The 17,760-nt window shown below is 43.0% G+C and overlaps 1 protein-coding gene across 1 annotated transcript; it reads left to right on the forward strand.

Annotated features, from left to right (window-relative positions):
• Positions 1-3,456: 3,456 nt before the first annotated feature.
• LOC310702444 (uncharacterized protein) lies at positions 3,457-15,154 on the forward strand (the record flags this gene model as incomplete). Its single annotated transcript, XM_083493928.1, has 7 exons — positions 3,457-3,513; positions 8,014-8,220; positions 9,011-9,265; positions 10,717-10,806; positions 11,434-11,511; positions 12,849-12,944; positions 14,977-15,154. Coding segments are annotated over 7 exons (936 nt in total), but the record flags the coding sequence as incomplete, so codon positions are not given.
• Between the last annotated feature and the right edge of the window lie 2,606 nt (positions 15,155-17,760).

The following is a 17,760-nucleotide window of genomic DNA, read 5'->3' on the forward strand; positions in this document are numbered from 1 at the left end:
TTCTTTCATTGTTTTCATTACTCTTACGGTAAAATTCATCGGCTTCCCCAGTAAACAGGTATATAGTTTTCAGTTGGCCTGTTAAAACTGTTAAGGCCTGATTCATCGTTGGTGCCATATAGATATAGATCACTGGGTTATGAAATGTTTGTGCTGACTGCACTGAAATGTTTTGGCTTGGATCCTAACATAATTTAGCTTAAGGAAGTTCATGGAAGGAAAATACTCTGTCCCCACCTCGCAGCAGCAGCCCCTGCACCCTGTCTCACATTGCTCAGGAAGGTACACCCACCCACCCACCCTACCGAAATGCTTTTCTGGGGTCACAGATGGTCTGGAGGAAGGAATAGTAAACTTTCCTTCTAGGAACTTCCTCGTTAACACACTTCATAATCCAAGCAATTGTGGTGGACCTATTATGGAAGCTTGATAGCTGGAGACTCATTAACAAAGCTTACCCCTTTATCTTTGAACTGCCAATTAACCATCCCTATCAGTAAAAGGAAAATAGTTTTGCAACTTGCGAACATGGTTGTTGTGGGATTAGATTCTGCAGTGTTTGGGTCAATTCTTTAAATTGCATTAAATTATTTACCACCGCCAGTCGTTTCTTTTGCTAGCACTAGTTTATATGGGCATGCCTCAGTACACTGCTCCTGTGTAAGTAACATCCCCAATGCCAGAACTGTTTATCTGTATTATGGAATAAATACTTGCTTCCCAGTTTAAATGAAATCATTTTACTTAAATATGGCTTGTGCTGGGTGATCAGTTGAATGGCTGCTGTCATTCAGCAGAGGCTGCAGTGTGTTCTGAGTGGTACAATGTTTTTGGCTAGAAGATTGCAATCTGGGCATTGTTCCCTTGTAGGTGTTCATGGGTGAATAATGTTCTAAAGCAAGAATATATTTTTCTTGTCTTGTTGGACTATATTTGCACTAAAGTGTGTTCATCAATGAACAAAAATGGGAGAAAGCAGAATCCTGATCAAGTTGCAGTTGAAGCACAAGTGTGAAGCCACAGTATTTGAAACTTTGCGTCTGATATTGCGCTACAATATATCTTGCATATTTTCTCTCCCTTCTTGTAAATAGGGGTTTGATCTAGTGCATAAATATCCAAATGGAGAATTATGTTGAAATCCTATGCACGTACACCCCCCCCCAATTTCATATGGGTGTCAACATCCATGCCCTTTACTTTTGGAATGTAGCAAATAAAAACACCCTTCTAAAATACTGCAAGTACAGTGCTAGCATTGATGGACCGTTGGGAAGAAAATACAGGGGAAGCAATACATGAACTACATGTGTGTATTGGTCAGAGACTCTTCATGGCTTCATCAAGCACAGTTTTCAGATTTAACATCACTGCGTTTCTGCCATAGGTTTCTTATCACTTTAAAATCGCAAAGCAATGTGAAATGTATGCTTAGAGAAGTGCATATGAAGTCGACCGAAAGGCATGCTGTGCTGTTAGCAAAAGAGAAAGGTCAGACAAACACTGTATGCACCTGTGGGGTATTGATTTACTATATAGGAGATATGTACACATATAAACATTGCCTGGTGTCACCTGCCAGCTCATTACATTGGAAATGAATGTCTTGAAACAGATGAAACATGATAATTTGGCAGCAGAAACCCTTCCTATACGGAGCAGCATTTCAGCACTGCTATCTCTTGTGCCTTTTCCTGCTGCTTCAAAGCACCTGTGTCTTACATGGTTAGCATTTTTTAAAATAATAAAAAAAATACTAAAATACTAAAGATATATATATGTTTGGAATAAAACAATGAGCAACCACCTGGAAGATTTTCACCCAGGCTGAAATTACAGAACTCAACATTTTTGCAAACATAGCACCACTGTAAATGAAATTAAGTTTAACATTATTTTTGAGAGTTCTTAAAACATTTATTTTTAAAGCATCGTTCTTACCACTTGCATTTACTGACCTTCAGTTCTTATTCAAAAGACTTTTTCCAGAGGATTTGTTGCCAGTTACCAGAATTTTGGAAAAGATTTTATCCACAGTGTAGATGGAATTCCATCACCAGTTCTCTCGGAAGACTGATTTCTCAAGAGAATCCATCAGGCAATAAAGCATCTGGCTGTTTATTACTGCACTTCTTTCCTTCATTATTGTTTATTCTTCTAACCAAAGGCCATGGATGTTGGTGTAGATGAGAGTACTTCTATTTTTCTGCTGCAGCTGTAAGAACTGCTGCCTTGAGCCCAAGTTGCACAGTGGGGTTAAGAGACTCTTAAAGTTGCACAACATCCTAGTCATGCCTGTATGTCTTTTACTTGGAAGTCTCACTGCATCATGGGACTTGTAGTCTCACTTCCTCTCCAGCTTTGAGAGGAAGCTAATATTTCCAGTGACAGAGGAGGAAGGAACCAGAGCAGCAGGGTAGGTTCCCTTTCTTTATGTCTAATAAAATACTCTTTATCTTTCCCTCTTTTCCCACTTGCTCTCTTTTTCGATAGGAGGGAAGCAATCTGTGTGGTATGCTTTGCCTAGTTTGAGACTTTATGCAATGCATGAGCAGTTTGTTCACTGTTTTCCCTGTTCACTCCTTTTCCTTAACTCTTTCCTAGTCAGCTGTTTGGAGAGGGATGGGAAGAGCTGGGCATGCACATAAAAGTTTCAGTAACCAGTTTTCATTCTTCAAGAACACTTTTCTTCACCCTTGGCTAATTAGCTGTGGCATGATAACAATCCTAGCTATGCCTCCCAGAAATCAATTAAACTTACTCCCAGGTAAGTAGCATTCAGATTGCAGCCTGATTCAGTAGCGAACAAGGGCATGGCCAATGCAGCATAAACAATGTGCAAGAATATTATTGATCACCGCAAAACTTGGGTTGGCATAGCATCTAAACAAGGTTGTTCCACCCAGGAGGGCTATTGCATTAATGCCCTATCTGTGGGCTTTCTGGACGCATCTGATTGGCCAATGTGTACTGAGACTGAGTGTATGCTGGCAAGATGTAGTGCACTCTGTGGTCCTGCCACTGAAAAATGGTAATACCCTTTCAGATCTGTTACAGGACGGGGCTGAGGAAACTCTTGATGTGAAGACAGATGCGAAGACAGCATTTGCAGGTTAGAACAACTCTTCTGCTCCTTTGCCTTTGCTTATATAGTATTAATATTTAGGCCACTGATGCCATGTCATCCATGATGTAACAGAGGAACAGGATGGTGTAACTCTGTCTTGCTTGGTTCATTTTCTCTTTGACTATATTTTCAGTACATTTTTTTTTCTATTTGGGCCAGAGTGTACCCTCAACATTTCTGTAGCTACTTCTCTTCAAGATGCACTTAAAACTGTCTTTTAGTACAGCTATCCTGGTGTGCTTATTAGCTCCATACTGTGCAGTTTTGGGGCTTGTGCCAGCATTCCTCGCTTTTTGCTATCCTAATTCTTCCCATTTTAATTTCTTTGCAGACCAAGATCTGAAGGAGTTCCTGATGCAGAGTTCCCTGGTTGTTCTTGTAAAAATGTTAATGTCTAATAACTAGGTGTTTGTAAATAAATCATCATAGTAGTAGAATAGCACTAGAAATAATATTTAAAGCTCAATGATTTTTTTTTATGATGGCTAATAAAGTTGTTGAAATAAAGTGTGCTTGTTTGCATGATGGTGGTGGCACTGGATGAGGCAAGCTCCTTTTGGACTGCTTTTTTGTTTTTGCTAACTGAGAGAAGTAGCATTTATCTCTTACACGCTCTGACAAAAGTGGGATATGAGGTAGCTGCACCCGCCCTGTCCTGATTCTTTCTTTGTCATTAAAGCAGGGGGGCGGGATGCCAAATAGGGCTTCAAATTTGATATTCTATGGGTGTTTGTTTGAGGGGCGGGCAAACCAGACCAGGACATGAAAGGGTGAGAGACATTATAGCTACCTCCTTGCACTTTTGGCAGCTGCCCAACGCCACTCATTTCCCCCACACATCACGTCAGTGGGAGTGTGGGTTGAGCTTGTGGGACCCTGTCCCCCTCTTGCATATCTCTTTCTTAAAATCGTGTTAAAATCATGCGCCAATGGTATTGGATGGCTGACGCTTTTGCTCGTGGTTCCTTGTCCTACTCTGCCATCTGATGCACTAAACTCTCACCCTCGGCTTGCAGATTCCATTGTCTGCTTCAAGGTACGGCTCTGCTGATGTACATTGAGGTGACAATCTGGCCTTTATAGAAAGAAAGCTCAGTGGGCAGAGCACACGCAGAAGGTCCTCGGTCCAGTCCCCAGAAGCCCCACGCTGGGCTTGGAAATAACCCTACTGGAAGCTCCGGAGAGTTGCTGTCAGCCAGTGTAGATGATATTGAACTAGATCAGCGGTTCTCAACCTGTAGGTCCCCAGATGTTGTTGGACTACAACTCCCATCATCCCTGAGCTCTGGCCTTGCTAGCTAGGGGTGATGGGAGTTGTAGTTCAACAACATCTGGGGACCCACAGGTTGAGAAAGGCTGAACTAGATGGACCTAAGAGCCCGACTCGGCTTCCTACCCTGAAGCCCTCTTTGGGATTCACAGCCCTGAAGGAGTTGCAAGGGTGTGCCTTATTTCTGCTCCTCATGCTGCATGGCTCCCTCTAGCTTGCTTGTGCTCTTCTGTAGCTTCTACAGCAGGGAGCCTTTGCTACACACGGAGGCTCCCTGCACGGTTGAGAACCCCAGGAGATCAGGTTGTCGATTACAGCCCTCATTTTGTGCTTCCATGACTGTAACACATCTGTGGGGGACCTCAGGCCTGAGAGTCAAATGCAGCCCTTCCAGCCTTTATCTGATGCTTGGAACTTGCTCACTGCTTCACAACCTAGATTTTCTGCTTGGCTGGAATGTGCATCTGATTATGCCTCTTGCTTGTCTAGATGTGTGTGTGCACGTGTGTGTGTGTGTGTGTGTGTGTGTGCAGAAATGACACTACTGCACAAAGGTAAAATAGCCATCAGCTGCTCCACACACTTTTCCACCTACCCACCCCCTCACCACTGGAATGTGACCGTCAGAATGTTGCCCAGAAGGGAATGTCGCCCTCAGGCTGAAAAATGTTCCCCACCCCTGCTGTAATGTCTGAAGGATCACATCAGTCTTGGTTGCAGTCTCTCCCTAATACCTGTTAGCTAAATAACTTTCCACAGTGTTTAGTTAAAGCACTTGGCGCTGATCATCTGTGTTTGTCTCGGCAGCAATGAGGAGGCTCCTTACCCACCTCCTGCTTCCATAGATCTCTAAGCTGGTATAGCAACATACTTCCTTTACCACTTGATCTGATGATACAGATCATGGGCTTGCCAATTGGTTCCATGCACACTGTGGAACACGGCTTGCTTGCCGGATGGCTTGTTTCTCTGCACTGGGAAGCAATGGGGAACCGTTTGCCCTGATGAAGGATAAGCATCCCGTGGCTCAGTGTCTACCCATCACAGGGCTTCTCCCTCGCCTTGTGTAAGGGGAAAGAAAACTGTGCTTGGCTGGCTCAACAGCTGGGTTGCTTGCTTCCTGGTTTCTCATCATGGTGATTTCTGTTGCCGCTGTGAGATGACTGTGTGTTCTGGTTAGGTCCTGAACAACAGCTCACTTTAGGCTTATAGTTACTGGTTCCTTTGAGTCTCTTCTTGTTCTGTCAGCAGGCACACTTAGGCACCCTGTCTGTCCGGGCCTTGCTGGTGAGGATGGTGGTGGAGGAGGACTTAGGCTACACCTGCTAAATCATAGTTGTGGGCCTGATGGTATTTCCTTCCTTTGTAACCAGCGTAGGTTTCTGAAACAGCTGTGTCTTGTGGTTGAACCCATCTCTTCACGGGTGCCATTTTGGAGCATCTCATTTGTTTTCCCCCAACTCAAACTGTAGTTTAATTCATAAATAGATTACTTCAACCAGCTCCAAAGTTGCTTGAGCGCCACTCCTTGATCAAACATTTCCTCTTATCCTGACACAATCTGATGCCATAACACAGGGATGGCTGTGTTGCTCCCATCATTGCCAAAAGGTTTTGCATGTCTCTGCCCCAGCCCTGTTCCTCTCTCAGCTATATCTCATAATAATCAATCAAAATATTTATTACTGTCAACCAACCATTAATGAAAATATAATAATCCAGAGAGGGACCATCAAAGATCTTGCATTGCTATCAGTTGTGTGAATGCCGTTAGAAGTGTAAATTACTTGGTACTGAACAGAGCTGCTGAAGAACCAGATTTTTCATGAAGTGTGTGAATCTTTTAAACACTTAAAGAGGTACTTAGAAAAATAACCCGCAAATCCCTTTTTATGTATTTTGTGTGTTTAAATTAAATGTTCTGTTATGTCAGCCCATTTGGCTTGAATTGCTGTGGGCAAACAGTCCATTTTCTTTAGAAGACGTTGGCTAGAGACAGATTCCTTTGACTCGCACTAGAGTCTGTTTACCTAGTGGGAAGTGTTTCACTGTGCCACTGTCTCTGGCTACAGAGATAATAAATGTTTCATAGGATCCAGCAATTGGAGATGAACTAGGGAAATCTGTTGCGTTTGTTTCTTGCAACAGAATCCACTAGATGGTGCCATAACAGACACATTGCTGGAAGTTCCATTCATTGTTTGTGTATCACACAATTACACACCCCATATGTGTGTATATGTGATTGTGTGTGGAAGTTGCATAAATATGTAATTTGCATAAATTAAATATATTTAATGATCTGATACAGTCCTCAGTGAAGATAGTGGAAGGGCTGTTGCTTTGGATATGCTTGCCATTTTTTCTCTTGTCACAAGTCTGGAGATTTCCTGAGTGTTTGCCTTATTTATAGAGATTAAGACCACCTAAATATTGCTTGTAGTTACCAAATATCCTAGATTTATTCTATAGCCCCCCCATTCCCAAGAACTATGAGTGGATAAAAAGAAAGAAATGTAACATGCTGAAGTTATCACTCTGCTCTTTGAACAAGGCTTATGTATTGTTACGACAGAGGTCTTAACTTAGTCTCAGGAAGACAAAATGAGGTGGAAGTTATGGGTCCAAGGTGTACAGAGCTTTATAGGAGGAGAAACAAATGAATGCTCCTGAAATATGTTGTTCTACCTTAGTCTTTATCATCTGGATGTTTTAGGCAGTCATCAAGAATGGCACCAGGTATGGCCCAATAGACTATTAAGTCTACCATAGTTGATAAGCCCATCGATAGCAGGTGTTTCTTATGAATTTCCAAGCACATTTGTCATCAGAGGCAAAAGTAACTTAGAAGTTATTTTTTCAACTCTTTTTGATCTAATCAGTCCTGTAAGGCTACTAAAGGTTCAAGAGGCTTGTGAAGAAGCTGAGCTTTGTTGCAAAGTCCATAGCTCTTGTACAGTTTGATTGCCAGAAGTATCAAAACATTTAAGACGAAACTTTGACAAATTTGGTAGATTGGTTTTAAGATTAGGTGTCTTCTTGGGGACAGGAAGACTGACATGTGTGCATCTGGGAAGGTGTGTTGTAGTTCCCTTGAGCTCATCCATGCCACTGCAAACCCCCCTTCACATACTGTGGATGGAAACATCCAAACTTATGTTTCCATTTATGCATTGTGTGAATGATGGGGAGGGATAGAGCACATGGGAAGGGTAGGGTAAACAAGCCTTGAGATGGGGCAGATAGCCCAAGTTACTGGATAGTCTCATCTCTGCATGGCATCTCTCTGTCCAACAAAATAAGAGTTTACCAATAGCTACTGATGAAAGTGCATGTCTGTGTGTGTTCCCCTGCCTCCTATTGTTCTGGCAGGCAACAGCATCTTCTAAGTTGCTCACTATTGTCCAACCTTTTTGTCATCAGATAGTGACTCCATTCATTTCCCACAGCCAATGACTGGCTGACTTCGCAACACACCCGATAAGCCTGTGCTTGACTGGATGCCTGGCAAACTTGAAGTCATCTGTTCTAGCTTGTGTCCAATTAGCAGGCATCCTTTTTGAGTGCCTGAACTCTGTGCTGAATTAAACTCTTGTGCTTTTGCTCTTCCATGCAGGACTCTGTTAAGTGGCTTCCCAAGTCTCCTAAGCTACATGGCAGTCATAACTGGAATTCTCAGGGTTCTCGCTGGGGCTCTTTGAAGGGAAAGGAGAATGTCCAAGGGTGCAGTCTGTACAAATTCAACTCGTCCAATGAAAAACGGAAGGAAGGGCGGATCAGCCCCGAACAAGAAGCCGAGGAGCTGGAGGATCCTGATGAGGATGTAAGTGCCAATCCAGCAAAAGATACGCTGCACCCTCCTGCAGCCATATTCAGGCTTGAGGAAATCAAAGAAAAGAACCATGGAGAGAAAAAAGAAATTATGCTGGCTAATGTTGTAGATTCTGAATGTTATTAGGAAGTAATAACATTCACAGATTTTCTAGCAGTATGATAGCCCTTGAACTCATTGAAATCAGTCCAATACTCATTTACATGATTGCTGCATTTCAGAAGTAGCTGAAAAAATAATGAGAAGTTTGAAGGGCAAAAGAACAAGAGATTCTGGAACAGGAAATAGAGGCTTTGGTGTGTGAGAGAAACTGGGTGGTATTCATCTAAATTTTACACATTGAAATTAATGGACCTAACTTATGTTCATAATTTCAATGGGTCTATGCTGAGTAAAATTCACTAGTTTATTTTGACATACATCAACTATCCCTAGTGTATGTCCAGAACAGACAATTTTGTTCTTCAGATTTTCACAGGATGAACTGTACAATGCCAATCCTCACTGTTGACTGATAATCTTGGGATTTTCACAGCAATGTAAATTTGCACATAGACATCTGAGTTGCTGTCAGAAACTGTTGATTTCAGAGCTTGAGCTGAGATTCTCTGGATTTGTGGAAAACATTTAATCCTGGCTGTGCCTTCAGAAGTGAGAGTGAAGCTACACAAGCAGCTCTGTCTGCCTTTCGTGCCTTTTCACATTTACTGTGGTCTGGTTCACACATAAAGCTAAGCCATGGTTTGTTTGTTTGTTTGTTTGTTTGGTTAAATTTGCACAGGAGCCTATATCCAAATTCTCTGGGAGTCTCTTTGACTCTGGAGACAACCTTCGAGATCAAAGAAATGCTAGAGTCACTTTTCAACAGGAAAGGCAAAAAGTGGCAACCAAGTCAAAACCCTTCCCAGTGGCCAACAGCAAACCACAGGTTCCAGTTGCAGCTGCAAACAGCTTCCCTACGGACGGCAACAGGTTTTCAAAGGAAAGCAAGGAGCAGATCCCAGGAGCTGCAGATACAACACAGTCACCCTTGAAGGTAACCCATGAGCAAGAAGGAGCATTTGCCTCTTGGTTCTGCTTTCTAGAATGGAATGCTAATAAATGGAACAGTCTGTATTCATTAGCTACCGCTCCGGCGGGAAGGTAAACGGTGTTTCCGTGCGCTGCTCTGGTTCACCAGAAGTGGCTTAGTCATGCTGGCCACATGACCCAGAAACTGTATGCCGGCTCCCTCGGCCAATAAAGTGAGATGAGCGCTGCAACCCCAGAGTCGTCCATAACTGGACCTAATGGTCAGGGGTCCCTTTACCTTTACCTTCCTAGGTCCCTAAAGTAGGCCCACGCTCTCAGTTACTTTTATACAAGGCAATGTGTGTGAGGGAAAGGCACTCTTTCTAAGTGGAGGTAAAGAAGAAGAAGGCTGAGAACCCAAAACTTATTTTAAACTGCATCCTATAGCCACATCCCTTGAAGCAAGCCCCACTGGGACTTATTTGGAGTAGATCTGTAGAGGATTGTGTTGTTGACTAAATTAAGGAAAAATATTCATGGATTAACGTCCCAGAAATTGTGACTTGTCTTATGCTTTCACTAATTACATTTTCTAAACAGACAAGATAGATGTAAACTATTAAAAATAATTGTTAGAGACGTGAGTGCTAGAAATCTGTGCTTTAAACTTATGCAAAGGAATAATTTGACAGCTTCTTGGTCAAACAATGCATTTTTTAAAATTGAAGCTGGCTTTGATCATTAAAAGGATTTATTTTTTTTACATTGGGTAAAGGTAAAGGGACCCCTGTGTAAATGTTGTGTTTTGAGCACCTAATGGTATACTACTTTGTACTGCCTAATGGCATAATTCATTATAACTTATTGTTAAATTAAGAGGCTAACTAATAATATGGGGTTGGATCCAGACTGCCCTGCTTGATGCAGAACCGTTGAAATCCATAGCCCTGATGACTAATTCTGAATCCAGACTGCCATCATATACTGCCTACATTCATTATGCCATCCCAAAATTAAGCTGTCACATTGCAATTTGTGTTGACAATTGATACAGGTCCCATTGCATTGCATCCCAGATCACAAGATGGAGGAAACTGGAGGGAGAACAGGTGGGAGGGTCAATGCTGGAGGGTTTGGGTGAATCTGCTGGGGTTGTCTCCAATTCCTTCGCACTTCCTCAATAACTTCCGTCTTCCAGGAGTCATAAACAAATATATCTTAGAATTTATTTAATGGGGCTGCCATTTATGTTGTACAGTATAAGTATTCTTCCGGTTCTGTGCTACCACGTTTAAAAAGGTAATTACTGCAGCACAGGCACTGCTGAGATCTCTGTTCATTTTGAACGAAACAGCATTGTCCATGTGTGTGTGTCGTTCGTGAGTTTCATTACCTGTTGCTTGTGTAATAAGAATGAATAAGTGTTGTGTTTGCTTGTTAACTGCCTATTCAATATGAACTACAATTCTCTTCCAGATAACGATTACTGTGTGCAGTCAAATGGGGAGTCTTGGTATTAGCATTGCTGGTGGAAAGGGCTCATCTTCATGTAAAGAAAATGATGAGGTGCATTTCATTACTCACACATTTTCCAACTACTAATTCTTTGTTGTGAGAGACCAAAACAGTCGTCCTCCTGTCTTGCCATTGTCTCGCTGGAAGTCATTACATGGTCTTAATAAGAAAAGCAGAAAGATTAGCTTATGCTGAACCTCAGAATAATCACATGAATTTCAACTTATTGAGGGATGACTAAAATAATATTTGTTTGTTTGTTTGTATACAAAGCCCATATGTTGGAAATGCCATTACCAGTATCATTTCCCACCTTGATTCAAGGTGACTCTACTTGCTTCTATGCTAATGCAAGTATCACACCTGTTCATTTCACAATTGCTCCTTGCTCTTGGGGCAGTGTCTCCGTGTCATCATGCCACAAAAACATTTCTGTTCATGGTCTCAAATCTCTTCCCAACCCAGCACACCTGATTCTGGCCCTCTTCTCTCCCAAGTGAATTTTTGGTTTGATCTTACTAGCCCGGGAAGGCTGGCTTCAATTTTTTGTTGTTGTGCCCACCAAAATAACTGGTGTCCATATAATTTTTAAGGCAGTTTTTTTCCCTCCCTGTGCGCTTAGTAATGCATAGCTAGCAAAATAAACTCCCAGGTCTGAAATGTCTTATTTCTCCCCAGGGAATCTTAATAGCACATGTGTCCAAAGATGGCCCACTTGACTTGGCTGGGGTACAATCCGAAGACAAAGTTGCGGAGGTATAGAGTCTTTGCTTTCATATTTCACTTTATGAAATGCTCTCCTGGACTGCAAGGTAGGTTAGGTGGGTTATTAAAGGTCACTTAATACTGAATTGGCGTTTCCGTGTGCTGCGCTGGTGCCGGCTCGCCAGAGCAGCTTCGTCACGCTGGCCACGGGACCCGGAAGTGTCTCCGGACAGCGCTGGCCCTCGGCCTCTTAAGTGAGATGGGCGCACAACCCTAGAGTCGGACACGACTGGCCCGTACGGGCAGGGGTACCTTTACCTTTACCTTTAATACTGAATTAAGCTCATTAGTTGTGGCCTACCCTCTTTCAGCAGTGTATTTTAGCAGATGGCCTGTACTGAAAGAAAATTGCTCTCTTCTTCTGTGAGAAAATTTTCAATTGTAAGTTGCTCTTGGTTACTTTTTGTAAACAAAAAAGGTGACTAAAATGCCAATGCTAATAATAATATTATGAACCTAAGTCCAGTGCTGCCGAAGACTTAACTTTTCACACAGACCTTTAGATCAGTGTTTCCCAAACTTTTTTGGGCAGCGGCACACCTGTCTACTGAAAAAAAATCTCGCGGCACACCACCATTAAAGCCCCGCCCCGTGACGTCAGCGCGCAGCGTCACGCCGGGAGGGACGCACGAAAGTAAAAGTTTTCTCCCTCCCCCCTCAGTCCCTCGCTCGGAATTCAGCTCGTTTGGGGCATCGCTCCGGCTGCTCCCTCTCCCGCCGCGCAGGAGCGATGCCTCTCTCTGGCTCTCCCTCCGCGCAGGCTGAGGGAGGGAGGTGCGCGTGTGACCCGTCTCTGCTGGGAGACCAAACCCAGCGAGGCAGAGTCGCACGGAGGCGCCCAGGCAGCGCTGCCGGCTGCGAGGAGGAGCGCCAGGCAGCAGCAGGAGGCGCGGCCTCTCCTCGCCGCCGCCGCCCCGCCTCTCGCCGCCCGACTCGCCCGCCTCCCTCCAGGCATCTCGCGGCACACCAGCCGATGTCTCACGGCACACTCGTGTGCCGCGGAACACCGGTTGGGAAACACTGCTTTAGATGAATCTGGTGGCATGCTTCAGTTGTTGGTTGTTAGGTTCTGGGCTGTACCTCTATTTATTTTGTCCTTTCATGACGTCTCTGGTCTGTAACGTTTCTACTGTAACTTATTCTGAGGTGACTTTCAATAATGAAGAGTGGGTAAGAAATTCTTTGAGTAAATAATGGCAGAGAGAGAGAGAGAGAGAGAGAGGTGCTTTTTTCACTTGTTGAATAAACATTATGGTTCCAGGTTTCCTCACCTGTTTCAATAATGCCTGAAAAGTGAATTGGCTATTTTTCTTCTTTTTCTTTTTAAGGATGCCCTTATATCAGAACCCAGCACACCTGATTCTGGCCCTGTTGAGATGCCATCCAAAAGTGGACCATTCCAGACAGTAAACCATGTTATAACAGTAAGTAATGGTGAAGGAAGATATTTATGCATTAATAGTGTCTGAAGAGGTGTTACTATTATGTTTTGGTAAAATATAGCTTAATCTCCCCTCCCCAGAAAAAAAAATCCCTGCTCTTTTTATTTATACCCACCTACCCCTGAATGGTAAGTTATCTGTCTGGTTCTTGTACTGAATTAAAAACAACCCACCAGATGTCAGTGTTAGCCTGGGCTCTTGTCAGAAGGTTTCAAATGCATCATTGACTTTGGAGAATGAATACTATTTACCAATAGTTAGAATTAGTTAACATTCTGCTTCTTCTCCCACCCCCGCAAAAAACCATAGGAACAAATTTAAAGTAAAACAGTTGAATAGATAGTAGTGTGGAAAATCCTTCAGGCACACAGCTCTTCTCCAGAAAAAAATGGAAATATGCCCTGTTGCAATAGCATTAAAATACTTGCTTCAGCACTTAATAGTTTAGCAAAACAGCTCAAATCTTCTCTAACTTTAATTCTGATTTATATTAGTAGATTAGCAAATATTAATACAGTCGTATCTTGGATCCTGAATGCCTTGCGAGTCAAATGTTTTGGCTCTCAAACGCTGCAAACCCAGAAGTGAGTGTTCTCGTTTGCGAACGTTCTTTGGAACCCAAACATCTAACAGAGCTTCCGTGGCTTCTGATTGGCTGCAGGAACTTCCTGCAGCCAGTCAGAAGCCACGCCTTGGTTTCCGAATGTTTTGGAAGTCGAATGGACTTCCAGAACGGATTCCATACAACTTCCAAAGTACGACTGTATACCCTAATGCCTAAACCATTCTAATAAAAAATGCAGTAACTGCTGAAAATTATTGGTTCTTTACATTTAGAGAGACAGTATTAAATATCAGTAGATATCAATCCAATGTCCCTCTGGTTACTGAGAAAACCACAAGAGGGAAAGTGATAGTGGATGGATGTTGTAGGCAGTTTCTGCAAATAATACAGATCCTGAAAGGGATCGCTGTGGCGCTGTGGTCTAATCCGCCGAGCCTCTTCGACTTGCTGATCGTAATGTTGGGAGTTTGAATCCACATGACGAGGTGAGCTCCTGCCAACTTAGCAGTTCAAAAGCATATCAGCAAGAGTAGATATATAGGTACTGCTGCAGTGGGAAGGTAAACAGCGTTTCCATGCGCTTTGGCACTTGTCACAGTGTTCTGTATGCCAGAAGTGGTTTAATCATGCTGGCTGCATGACCCGGAAATCACCACTCAAGGTGTCCTGTAACTTTCTAGTAGTAGTAGTAGTAATAGTAGTAACAATAACAATAACAATAACAATAACAATTTCATTATTTATATGTCACCCATCTGACTGGGTTGCCTCAGCCACTCTGGGCAGCTTCCAGCAAAATATAAAAACACAATAAAACATCAAACATTAAAATCTTCCCTATACAGGTTTGCCTTCAGGTGTCTTCTAAAAATCATATAGTTGTTTATTTCCTTGACATCTGATGGGAGGGCATTCCACAGGATGAAGGCCATCTTCTTGGTTCCCTGTAACTTCGCTTCTTGTGCTGAGGGAACCACCAGAAGGCCCTCGGAGCTGGACCTGTGTTTGGGCTGAACAAAGGGGGTGGGCCGAGGCCATTTAGGACTTTAAAGGTCAGCACCAGCACTTTGAATTGTGCTCGAAAGCGTACATTCTAAAAAATAGAATGAAAAAATCCAGCAATATAAAACCATCCATCAAAACCCCATATATAATCTGAGCACAGACCCTCTCTGGTCCTACCCCAGCCATATTTCCACTGTAGGTGGGCCTCTCCTTCCAATCTGAGGAAGAAGGATATGAGAATAGACTATTCCTAAGCTATCCAACATTTGGGGAACAGTTAAGCATTAAGAGAATATCTGGAAAATGCATGACATTAAAATTTGCAAGGGAGATCTGTGTCAGAGGAGAGTTCTTGGCAGCAAATGAATGTTAGCTTCTAGATTCTCTTGTGCAATTCACTTCTCTTCCCTACCCCCTTCCCTGCATTCTTTTACTGTATCCAAGATACCTCGAATCATCCTAACACGCCCTTCCACTTCAGACGAAGACACGGACCAGTTAGCGCAAGACCCTGATGACTTTGAGCCCGAGGAGACGGACAATTCAGAAGGCCACCTCTATTCAGACTGTTTAAACAATGCTTTTTACCCCCCTTAATAAATTATTCTTTTTAGAAAAAAAAGTTTTTCTGTTGCATTGAATATGGTTTGTGAACTGCTCAGATTTATTCATATTTTTAAAGGGTAGAGCTAGGTAGAATGAGATAGCCTAGGGAGCTTGCTGGCAGTAGATTCAGAGGTTTGATGAGCTAGATTACATTTGCAGGCCAGATGTTCTCCATCTCTGATTTAAGCCAATACAACGGAATTGAATTTCAGCAGCCCAAAATCTACTGGTATGCTCAATTAATATGCCTTGAATTGTGCTTGGACTGGGATTTATAAAAACTGATATACTGAGTGAATTGTAGTGTACATAGAATTGTAGGGTTGGAAGGGACCCTGAGGATCATCTAATCCAGGCAAAGGCAAACTTGGCCTTCCAGATGTTTTGGGACTACAACTCCCAGCATCCCTGACCACTGATCCTGTTAGCTAGGGATGATGAGAGTTGTAGTCCCAAAAATCTGGAGGGCAGAGTTTGCCTATGCCTGATCTAATCCAACCCCCTGCAATGAGGAATCTCAACTAAAGCATCCATGACTGATGGCCATCCAACCTCTGCGTAAAAACCTCCAAGGAGGGTGAGTCTACCATCTCTTGTGGGAAACTTTTCCATTGTTGAACAGCTCTTACTATCAGAAAGTTTTTTCTGGTGTTTAGTTGGAATCTCTTTTCTTTTAACTTGAATCCATTGGCTTGAGTCCTACCCTCCAGAGCAGGAGAAAACAAGCATGCACCATCTTCCACCTGACAGCCCTTGAGATACTTGAAGATGGCTCACATATTAACTCTCACTCTCCTCTTCTCCAGGCTAAACATACACAACTTTGCTTCAAAATTCAGCTTCAAGTGCATTTTAAAATGAGCTATGCTGTCATACAAAAACTTATTTCAAAGATGATTGGGAAATAATTGGAGGAAAGGCCAACAGATTTTTCTTTCAGTCATTTTATCCACACTCTCATTGATTTTCATGTCATCTTTTATGGTAAGTTTTTATCTTACCAAAATGTTGGCCCAATTAAAAAAATATATAGGTGGCCATATTTTCACATTGTTTATGCAGGATTCTAGTAGAGGAGAGATAATTGTGAATGCAGAAGACAGAGCCCCTGATATTCTTAAGAATATTTACATACACAACAATCTTTCTTCATTTTCTCTGAACCAAAGGGAGATGATCAGAGAGCTTCACAAAACACAAAAATTAAATTAGCCAATTTCACCACTAAAATGACTAGATAAATACCAACATAATTCAATACTGAAAGCTGCATTTAAAAAAACCCATAGCCCAGGCCCCAGAGACGAGACATTAGCAATGAAATTGCACAGCAACAGAATTAAAGGCTCATTTCAAAGGAAAATGTTCTTCAAACTCTGGTGGAACTGAGATAAAGAGAAAAGTGATCTAGACTCTGAGGACAGGGAGTTCCACATATGCGATGCTGTCCCAATGAAAGTGTCAGAAGACAATGGTACATGCAGGAGAGGCTCCATCAGATGAATGGGTGGATTCACATAGATCTTTCCAGCCCTCGTGGCCATCATACCTGGCTGGAGGCTCCTTCTCATCAACCCTCTATCCTGATTACACAGGGTTAAAAACTGGGATTGTCCCCTGTCGAAAATTTATGATTTCTGGAATATCATGAGCAGTCCTTGCTCCTCGCAAGTAAGTTTGAGACACTTAAGATTGCCTGCTGTAAGGTTTTTTAGAGAAGAAACTATTTTCTTTTTTATGCTAGCTGTTTACCCCTTCAGTTCTTTTCCTCTATCCTTAATCTTAAAAACAAAGTCCAAAATTTGGAAGCTGGGGTTCTTAACTGTATTATTTTGATGATGGACAGAGCATCTCTACATCCTGCGCTATAACAAACTTGATTGTTCTAATGCCTCTTCTCAAAACAGGGCTGATGCAGTCATTAGGTGAAGCCAGGGCTGGATTTAGGTTTGATGAGGCCCTAAACTACTGAAGGTAATGGGGCCCTTTATATGTTCAGCTGCCCTTTGTCAACAACAAATTGTCACTGTTTTTTGTGTTGAATATATGCTATATGGTAATTTACGGACCTAATAGGTATCTAAAGCCATTTGCACATAACAAATAGGAGCCTACACAACGCAAAACACTGTTGCTGTATGTAGGTTTTATTTTATTTGTTTTTTATCTTATAGTTTGTGTCAGGGGTACAGGGACAGAGGCACAGGGAAGGCAGGAAATGGAGAGCGATGGAGAGGAATCCCAGGACAGCGAGGAAGAGGATAGCAATGACGCAGGGGATTCCATGAGTCTCTCCAGCGAATCAGAGGATTCCCAGAAGGGGGCGCCTGTGGTAAGGGCAAGGGGAGCCCCAGGGGGAAAGTGTCAGGAGCGGGGGGCCAGCAGGGAACCCCAAAGTGGCAGCTGGGAATCAGGGCCAGCCTCCCCACCAGAGCGCAGCGAAGGAGGGGGAGGTTCCAGTGTGTCAGAGGGAGCAGCTCCGGCGACAGAGAAAGGGGAGGGATCAGAGCAAGCCGTTCTCCCGGAAGGGGAGGAGGGCAGTGAGGGGAGTAGCATAACTGTCAAAAGGAAGGTCAGAGGTTGGGCGCGCGCGCCAAGTTCAAATGAGGAGGCGCGCGGAAG

This window comes from Podarcis liolepis, assembly GCF_965112155.1.
Source record: "Podarcis liolepis genome assembly, chromosome: 3".
NCBI classification, from domain to species: Eukaryota; Metazoa; Chordata; class Lepidosauria; order Squamata; family Lacertidae; genus Podarcis; species Podarcis liolepis.